General features: G+C 35.2%; 1 protein-coding gene across 1 annotated transcript in view; it reads right to left on the bottom strand.

Annotated features, from left to right (window-relative positions):
• Positions 1-510: 510 nt before the first annotated feature.
• gpc1b (glypican 1b) overlaps positions 511-10,625 on the bottom strand; it is a 63,913-nt gene continuing 53,798 nt past the window's right edge. The window contains exons 4-9 of the mRNA XM_042718916.1: positions 7,112-7,277; positions 6,399-6,529; positions 5,672-5,788; positions 4,818-4,948; positions 4,419-4,594; positions 511-3,420 (exon numbers count right to left, since the gene is read on the bottom strand). Coding sequence (XP_042574850.1) covers positions 3,212-3,420; positions 4,419-4,594; positions 4,818-4,948; positions 5,672-5,788; positions 6,399-6,529; positions 7,112-7,277 — 930 coding nt within the window. The 3' untranslated portion in view covers positions 511-3,211. The remainder of the gene's footprint in view (positions 3,421-4,418; positions 4,595-4,817; positions 4,949-5,671; positions 5,789-6,398; positions 6,530-7,111; positions 7,278-10,625) is intronic.

Here is a 10,625-nt window from a genome sequence, read left to right as displayed (position 1 = left end):
AATCAATTTCTGCTTATACCTTTGAAACTTAGATTGCTAGCAGGTGTTTATGTATAATTAGGGGGAGTGGACATTCAACTTATTGGTTGTGTATGCATGTGTAATCCCATCAAGTATATATTCAATGTTTTCCCACATTCAACATTTTTACAATTCCATTAAATTGTGTTTATAATTAGTAACATGCACATATGTTATAAAATTATTAACTAAACTAAAAAAAATTCACTTTGGTCTCAAGACGTTTGGACCTTAATGTTTATCAAAGTACCATAGCACTACCATAGTTTACTCAATAAAAGGGTGTTTTGATATATTTCACTTTTGATACGAGTGTGTGTGATATTTATCTGTTATCGACCCCTGATATATATATATATTTATTTATTTATTTATCAGGGGTTGATAACAGAGAAATATGTTAAAGATGTAAAGCACTTGGGTATCTTCACTCATTTCTGTGTGTTACAAGTGTGTGCATGTGTGTACAAAATGAACGTGACACAGATATTTTCAAAATCTTTTGATCTATATAATTGACACAAGGGTTTTTTTCTTTCTTCTTAAAGAACACAACAACAATGGACAGATAATTTCCTCAGTCTCTTCAAAATGTTCTACTTTCAACCTTAAACACAAACTCCCCATTACGTTTTTTTTTTTTTTTTTTTTAACAAACAAACCAAAATAAAGTATATACCAGAATGCAATTTCATTTTTTCATCTCAGCACATTTTGACAATATCAGTCACATTCATCAGTAAAGAGCGATTGGCAGTGCCAGTGTTACGTCATTGCATCTAGAGGTGGGACTGTTTAGCTGACCTGGGGTCAGACTACTAACTGTCAATGATTTAACAAACATGCTAAAGACAGTTAAGATTGATTTCAGGTCAGATCACTCTACAGATAATTAGTGAATTGTGCCACAGGTCCTTTTTTTTCAACCACATCTGATGCAATCGATCAGCAAACAATCCATAACACCGCCTGCGGGATTTTTCTCTGTTATCGACCCCTGATCATGTGATGTAGTCATGCGGACGTGGCCGCGTGCGTCATGCAAAGTGCAGCATTTCTAAACTTGAAGGGAGGGGGTGTTGTTCTCTCAATGAGCCGGTCAGATCTGTATGCTACATGGTGACCGAAACTGCAGCACTTTCTCTGCAAAGCCATTGGCAACCTTAATCATTTACATCACTTCCTGTAACCTCCATAAACGCAAAGTTCATTAAAAGAGCCAAAAATTCAGCTCTTTTCAGGTTTGGTCAAAAAAAAGCGTCATTCTCTCCCAGGCCTGAAACTCTATGCAAATACGAGAACACAAATGCTTCAACTGTAGCTATGCTTGATTTTACATTCTCCAAAATATTATATTTTCTGTAGGGTCACGGGAATGCAGGAAATTAGCTTCAGTGATTATAATGTAACATAAGTATGAAAGGTGCACTATTGTGGGTATTAGGCAAGTTTTGGTAAACATTTTACCTACTATCATAATGTTTAGCAGTTTGAAGTGAATTTAGCTTAGCAAGCCAGTTCAGGTTAGTCCAACGGTCAACACATTTATAGCTAAATCTACCTGAACAATAACAGAATTAGATTCAATAATGCAAACTTTTGATGGTTACTCCATCGCCTCCTTGTATACTAAGTTGTGCTACCATTACATTAACGCAAAAATGCACATTAGTATGCATTATTTTAACCTTCCATCTATTTTCCAAACCACTTGTCCTGTGTAAGGTCATGGGGATGTTGGAAATTAGGTGTATTTCATAATGCAACACAAGTATGGGAGGCATGCATGCTATTTAGCTTAGCAAGCTAGTTCAAGTTAGTCCAATGGTCAACATGTTTATAGCTATAGGTACCTTAACAACAACAACATTCAATAACGCAAACATTTGATGGTAACTCCATAGGTGTGCTGTCGCTACATTGACACAAAAATATTAGTATGCATGCTTACATTATTTGCGTTTACATACTTGCATAGAGTACGATTCTTACCTAAAACTGACAGACTTTCATTGGTAAAATGTTACGCAAACGTTTGCGTAATTTTGCGCAACACAGTTTTCACATCAACATTGTGTGCGTACCATAAACAACCCAACTTGTCTGCTAATGAAGGGCAGGGTGTGGGGCTGGGAAATATTTGAGACACATCTGTGACTCACTGAACTAATCAGAACTGACGTGGATGCGGCATGTATTGAGTACAGGTGTATATTTGTATAGTGAGTACTTACAAAGCAAGGCTTTCTCTGAAGTGCACTCACACATAACACACACACACACATCTCTATGAGGTTTGAATCAATATCAAATTAACAATGTCCAGAAACCCCTCCGCATCCCTTGGTTTTCAGAGTCTTTCATTCTCCAGCTTGTCTTTTCCCATGTGCAAAATCCCTTTCTGAATGATGGTCATTATATATCTGTCCCGTGGAAAATGCGCCCGTCTCTTTCTCATTGCTGGTGCATTAACGTTTCATTCCAAATATTGCTCTAGTGCTGTTGAGGGTCCTCAAGGATATACTAAAAATGTGACTGTGGTTAGTACACGTTTATTTACATCCAGAGTAAATACAAGTTGTGTTTTCTTTAAAATGGCCCCTGAAACCCATTTGCAAAGCAGAGTGCGGAAACTAGTACAATGAACAAGAGAGAAAGAGATAGAGAGCGTGAGACAGATGGTCTTCATGAAACAAGATTCAGTAAAGCTTGTTTCATGATTAGAAAAGCTTTAAAATAAAGTTAAGAACACATGGTTCTTTCTGATGTTTTGTTCACTTTGATCGAGTGTTGAAGGATATTCTCAAGCTTGAACGGCTAGAGACGCCTTATCTTTATGGGTCTTAACTAATAAATAAATATCATCTAAAATGATTTTTGAATAAAGAAAAACAAGCATGTTTTGTTTGTTGGGGGTGGATTTTCATATAGATATTGTTACAGACTGGCGCATTCTCAGAGACCTTTTTCACCACAGACAGCTCTAGGGGTGTCATATATCAAATAAGAGACAAAAAAGTACACAGATCTAAGAATATTCCATGGTGTTCTTATTCAAGACAAAAAAAGTGATGCATTCGCCAGCTTCCGTTGATGTTTGCGTGTTTGTTTTGGCAATGTTACTAACCCCGCCCCTCCACAATCCAACCCAGTCCTGTACTCAGTCCCAGTTGGTGGAATTGCCTGCCAATTATCGCCTAAGCAAGACTGTGACCAATGAGAGAAGGTAGAGGCTGACGCAAGGAAGGTTCTGGCTGCTTCTTCCGTTCACCACCTTCTTGTTCTCTGACGGATAGGCGTATACATTGGGTTTCTCCGTTTTTGGGGCTGTTAAACGTGGATCGCGGGAACACTGATCATCGGCACACATTCCACTTCCTGAACCACTGATATCATCACCTAAAGATGGGAACAGAACAAGGAGATTCATGAGCTGAAGTGAGACAGAGTTCAGGAACATTCCACAGCAACGACGAAGCTACATTCCAGGGTTGAATAGTAACAAACTTAAAGTACCTTCAGTTTTTGTAGCCTGACAGTTACAAGCAATTTGCAAATTCATTGTAAGCATTAATCAGTTACTGTCCCTAGCAAAATAAGCAGTTATTTATAACTGTGTTTTCAATTCTATTAAATAAACATTTTTGGGGTTTATTGGTTTAAGATTATCTGTTCAACATTAATACTGTCACCCTCTTCACATCTTTCATTCCACACATCTTCATTATATCTTTTGCTAGATAATACTGGTAACTGTTAATATTATTAATTATTATATTATTTTGATTACAGAAAATAAAAAGGCATTGTTTTAATGGTGTCAATGTTTTTAACTATTAATTTGCAGTGTAGTATTGTTTTTTATTTTTTTATTCTTATTTTGACACAGAGCCAAATCAGCAATAATGATTCATTATTAAACTGTTGACGTATGTCATTGACTTTAATAATAAACAATTTATTATTTTCTTCAATGAAATCCACAGCAACTTTCTTATACACTGCCATTCAAAAGTTTGGGGTCAGTACGATTTTTAAAAGTTATTTGAATTTCAAATGTGATTTGATCAAAAATACAGTAAAGAACTACTATTTTAAAATATTATTAACATTTAAATTCTGAATGAAAAGCTGAATTTTCAGCATCATTACTCCAGTCTTCAGTGTCACAAGATCCTTCAGAAATTATTCTAATATGCTGATTTGTTTCTCTTACTTTTTATTTTTGTTTGTATGTTTGTGGAAACTGTGATACATATTTTTTAATGATTCTTTTAAAGTCGAAAAGAACAGCTTTAATTTAAAACTAAAATATTTCCAAACACAATGAATGTCTACACTGTTTATTGCTGAATAAAAGCAATTTTTTTAACAGTATGGTGTATGTGTATACTTACTTGTGTCCTGGAAGTCCACATCATTTCCATTGATGGCATACTTCAGTCGGTTGATCATTATCTTAAGCTGCATGATCTGTTTGCGTACAGTCATGTCTGGTTTGGTAATATCAATCTCCACCTCAGGATTATTGATCTGACTGGCCAGCCCATCTCCCATCACTTCTGGCAGATACCTGACAGAATACAACACAACAAGAAAGATGCATGTGGTCTGTGTAAATTTTGTCATTGACAAGTGATATCTGTGTTCCCCCACTTTTGAAAAGCTGCAGATTTTGTACAATAGAATTCCTCTAAAATAATCTCGAAGCCACTGTACATGAATGTGAGTTGTGTTTCTATTCAAAAAAATTTCTATTAAAACTGAGGTTGATTGAGCTGTTTATGTGCATTTACCTGGCCACACTCATTCCGTTCCAACATGTGTCTGCTTCACTCGGTCCAGCCTCACGATCCACACACAGTTTTCTGGGCAAATGGACCCAGTATTGCATGATATCCCTCAACATTCTGGACACATCGGATAACTGAGAGAAAGAAAATGGGATGGAAAATGTTATCTCACAAACTGGGTCATAGACATCGACGGAAAAATATTTATAATTACAAATAATAAAATAAATAACACTTCAGCTGTTGTTTATGTATTTACAAAATGTTCCTACTCCGCATATGCTGACATTAATCATTTTGCATATTATTGAGCCTGTTCAGTTCACAGTAACCCTATAAAGCCTACTGTGTCTTATTTGATATGATTTGATTTAGGCCTCTAAATTATCAACATGATCAAAACTTTGCTAAAAAACATTTTGTACACAATCTGCAACATGCATTCTGTCGTCTGACTGATAATTTATACTTTTTAGCAAGTAAAAGGCAATCTCATTAATTTTCATTACAAGCTTTTCAGCCATATAAATATTAACACTTTGATTCAGTTTAAGCTGTCGAATGCATTTTTTTTAATGAAGAAGTTTTTTCCTCCTCAAGTATGAGCTTCATTTTATCCTATATCATACTAGCCATAAAAGCCTGCTTTATCAAATATGTATATACTGTAAATATACTCATCAAACATCATAAACTTTTTTTGACTATTATTTCATATGTACAGTATGCTTTACTGGGTTAATAAACACCAGAGTTCAAAGTACATTTTGTATAATCAACTATTTTGTTACAGTGTTGCCACTTGATGCCTGATGTAAAGCAAAAACTACTATAGTACACCATTCAAACCCACTCACCACTTTCTCCAGTTGGGCTCCTGGGGTGCCGCTCACTTCTTCTGCTGTGTTTCTACCTCGCTTGATCTGGTCCTCAGTTTTGGAGCTCTGAGTAGGAGAACCACATGCCTGAAACACCTGAAGAACAAGAAAGGGTTCTGGTTAATTAATTCTAGCTCAAGGTTTACATAAGCAGGAGTTTAAGATTAATTTATTCATAAGATGATATTAATTCTTGAGGAAACTTGATTTACTTTTAAATTAATTATATATTAATGATATATTTAATTAAAAAATGAAAATTCTGTCATTAATTACTGACCCTCATTTCGTTCCAAACCTGTAAGACTTTGTTAGTCTTCGGAAAACAAATTAAGATATTTTTGAAGAAATCCAAGAGCTTTCTGACCATGCATAGACAGCAATGTAACTGATACGTTCAAGGCCCAGAACGGTAGTTAGGACATCTTTAAAATAGTCCATGTGACATCAGTAGGTCAACCGTAATTTTATGAAGCTACGAGAAAACTTTTTGTGTGCAAAGAAAATGAAAATAACGACTTGATTCAACAATTTTCTGCAGGGTCAGATAACTCTTGGATTTCATCAAAAATATCTTAATTTGTGTTTTGAAGATGAACGAAGGTCTTGGGGTTTTGGAACGACATGAGGGTGAGTAATTCATAACAGAATTTTCATTTTTGGGTGAAATATCCCTTTTCAGACAGGTTTAAAGTGCACTACTGACCTTATTGTTGAACGTGTTGAGGTTGTCTTGCATGTAGAGAATAGCTTCAGCAATGCGTTTTGGCAGAGACAGAACGACTGAATCCACACTGTAAGGCCGGCTCAGTTTGTCAACTACCTCCAGCATAGCATCTACACACAAACACACAGTCTTTATATCATGTTGACTTTCATCTAATGTGTGACAAGCTGTAATGTCCGTTTGATTCTAATAGAGTACAAAACTGCCATTGCGTTGATTCTGGAAGTCATGAACCAAACCAACCAGATATGAGATTAATCGCAACATTATAAATTTGATTTGATGCAAAGAAGTATCTGAAAATCAGACAAAGGTACAAGACTGTATACTTAACAGATTTAATGAGGGAAAGAACTACAGTCCCATGAATGACACTGCTGAATAAAATACAAAATTATTCATTTAAATCTATTGATTACACACACACACACACACACACACACACACACACACATACATACATACACACACATATATACATATACATATATATATATATTATAAATATAGTTTAATTTTAATTTATAAATAAAGTATACGTTTATTGCCTCAACAAACGCATATTTAACAACCTCATAGCTCACAAAAGGTCTGTTTTTAAAGGTTTATATGTTATCAAATGCTAAAAATCAATTTCTGATTGTAGAAAAAGAATGGCATTTTTACTTCTGGTCCATTTTGGCCCCGCCTACCTGCCAAGTTCCTCCACTCCGAGTCCAGATCTGCTTGATTGGCGAGGCAGCCCTTCATGACATTCTTACAGTAGCTTGAGCAGGGCTTGGGAAAAGCCACGCCGCTACAGTGAGGACAGTATGTCATCTTCATGACGGCGCGCACACATTCAGTGCTCAGAGACACCTGCAAGACAGAAACAAAGAGTTTAGAGAACAGCTAAAGCATATTTGTACAGACTCATGTAACCAAAAAAAAAAAAAAAAAAAAAAAAGCCCTGTGAACTGTTTTGACACACGCAATAAAATGTGATAATTATATCCTGCAAATAAGTCTTTGTCAGTTCCTACAGTTTTTCATGAGGTCTAAGGATGTGGGATGGTACATTGTGATACGATTATTGCATAATACTCTTCTCTACACAGAGTAACCCCCAAGAGTTCGGAGATGTCTTTCACAATATTCCCTTTTTATCAGAAGACTCCACCGCCCTGATATCAAAACATGGGATTCATTTAGGGCCTCTTAGGGAAAAGTAATGCAATAACTTACGATAGGATAGAAAAACATGACATTTGCTTGTATGTTTAAATGAATCTAATTTCATGGATACTGGAAGCAAAACCAGTTTTTGTTTAGGTGTAAACAAAAAATGCAGTCAGCATGACATTTGTATTCTGTAAATGTAACTGATTTCTTTCTGTCCTAACTGCATTAGGCTGCATGAAACATTCAGTCACAGCTGTGACAAGCAACTCTGACACAGTTTCACAAAGATGAATGTCAGCAGAACTGCATATTGCAATGACTTGTGTGAAGTAACCGGTTCTTAACATTCTTCAATCAAAACTTTTAATGCAATCAGATGATGAAACATTTGCAATCACATGCATTCCTTTGTTATCGAGTGGGATTCGTTCAGAAGGCGAAGGAATCTTTTTGGACTTTTAGTGGTGGGTCCATTTGGCACATAAAGGAGCGGTGTGAATAAATTTCCATTTCATTGTAAATTGTACTTTTAAATTCAAATCGAATCAGACAAGTAACCCCAGATGACATCAGTGCAATGCCCATTATTAAACCTGGACGAAAACTAAAAAAGTTTGATTTCTGGACAAGGATGAATTAGCATATATTGGTAAATTTTCCTCATGATACTGTGGGAAAGCTGTAAAACCGATGTATCCACAAAAAAAAAAAAAAAAAGAACAAAGATCTAATTTCCAATGTAGGACATGACTGTAAAAAAAAAAAAATGTTTGCGCAGATGACATTTAGAGGTTAAGTTCATTTCTTATTACAATAACAATAGTCTGCAGATCATTATGTCAGCAGAAACGACAAATGACTGTCTTTAGGTCACTGAATCACTCAACCGATTCGTACCAACCCTCAGAAAAGAAACAACTCTTTATGAGTAAGTCATTTAATCATTCACTCAGATGATTCATTCAAAAACACAGATTCATTGTGGAACAAAGCACCAGACTTTATAAGCGATTAACTGAATAATTCACTCAAACTATTTGTTCAAATATACTGCTTTATTCAGAAACAAACCATTGACTGTTTTTATGAGTGAGTTGCTGAATCATTTATTTGCTCAAAAACACAGATTTATTGCAGAACAAAACACCAGACTCACTTTATAAGCAAGTAAATGAATAATTTACTTAATTTGTTCAAGAACACTGATTCATTAATAAAAAAAATCACTATCTTTATAAGTGAGTCATTGAATCACTCACTCAAACGATTTATTCAAACACACTGATAAATTCAGAAACAAACCACTATCTTTATAAGCGAATAATTAAATCATTCACTAAAATGATTTGTTCAAACACACCGATTCATTTAGAAAAAAATATAACACTATCTTTATAAGTGAATCATTCATTCAAACGATTTGTTCAAACACACTGATTCATTCAGAAACAAACCACTGACTATTTAAGTGAGTCACTGAATCATTCACTCACATGATTTGTTAAAGAACATGAATTCATTCAGGAACTAAATGCTACAACGTGTTCATGTTGCTATAGGAGAAAAAAAAAAGTTAATTCTGTTGCAGCTTTATTGGCGGAATGTAAACGGTAATATTGTGTCAGTTACTGAGTGTTATCTTCTTGTTTACTGAACTGTCATAAAAGCAATATAGAACTCTTTCTTCTTTCTTGACTTAAATAATGGCACAAAATGTGACTGAAATGCACCACATGACATGACTAGAAGATTCATGTCACTCTAGATATTAATATGCACATATACTTCACTTTAAAGTGAAAATAAGCTGCATCAAGGGAGAAAGAAATTTTTGTCACATGCTGAGACATAAATAACTGGACAGCACTGAGGTAAAAATCTTGCATCAGACTCCTACCCACACACACACACACACACACACCACCCTTCAGGGAGACCTGGCAGTGCTTGTTATGACTCAAGCACTCGCTCTTTAATGAGGAGAGAAGAGAAGAAGAACAGAGAATAAGATGAGAGAGAAATACAGAGAATAGACAAACAGAGTGAATGTGAGAAGAAGGATGTGTGAAGATGCACAGGAAGCTCCGGGGAGGAGGGAAAGTGAGGAGAGAAGAAGAGAGAGAGAGTGTGAGAGAGGGAAGCGGAGAGATAGAATAAGTTGAGGGAGGATAATATGGCACATCAAAGCCTCTAAGCATCTGTGATTCATCAGATCAAATCAGGATAGAAAGAGTTTGCTGCCCAGTGTACGGCTCAGTTCTGACACTAGACCCACGTTTGGGAGCCTCTTGGACTTCAGTTCTGGAACGTCTCGAGATATCAATATTTATGAATCCGTTGATTTAACCAATCTACAAATTCACCATTCACTCAATGAATCGGTCTGGGCATTTCATACTGAACATGGTATGAACATTTATCAAATTTTGCTAATTAAATATTATTTATATAAATATTAATAAATATTACATTTTCTGTCTGAATATGAGAATATGACAGATCTTTATTACTAAGCAAAATCATAGCTTATGTAAGACAAGAGAGATTTGCTTATGACTAATGAACTATATGCTTAAGGCACAAATATTATATTTTTTCTTGCAGCAGCATCGTATGGGTTATGTAACTCTAAAGGTGTTATAATAGGCATATTTATTAAATATTTGTCAATTTAACCTAAACTGTCAATATGTAAAAATAATGAAGATGCACAAGTAAATTTGGGAGGAGCTTGTTCACTTAATCTTGCCATGTTTTATGGTTCATATTATATATATTTCACTGTCATGTTTCATATATCAGGTTTCAAGAATATGTACGCATACTTTGGTGACATTTCTTTCAGAATCCCTCCACATTTATTTGTTAGCAGCTATATTATTACTTAATGCCAGCAAAACAAATGTATTTTATTTTTGCTTTACTTCAAGGGGAGATCTACAGTAAGTGCTTGAGCCGAGTCCCATATTTAATATCTTTATTTAATGTTCAAGTAAATTGCTGTAGACAACAACATGACCGTATGTGACATTAATCTCATTTTGA

The sequence above is a fragment of the Cyprinus carpio genome, chromosome B2 (genome assembly GCF_018340385.1).
Source record: "Cyprinus carpio isolate SPL01 chromosome B2, ASM1834038v1, whole genome shotgun sequence".
NCBI classification, from domain to species: Eukaryota; Metazoa; Chordata; class Actinopteri; order Cypriniformes; family Cyprinidae; genus Cyprinus; species Cyprinus carpio.
This window is presented reverse-complemented; position numbering and strand designations above follow the sequence as displayed.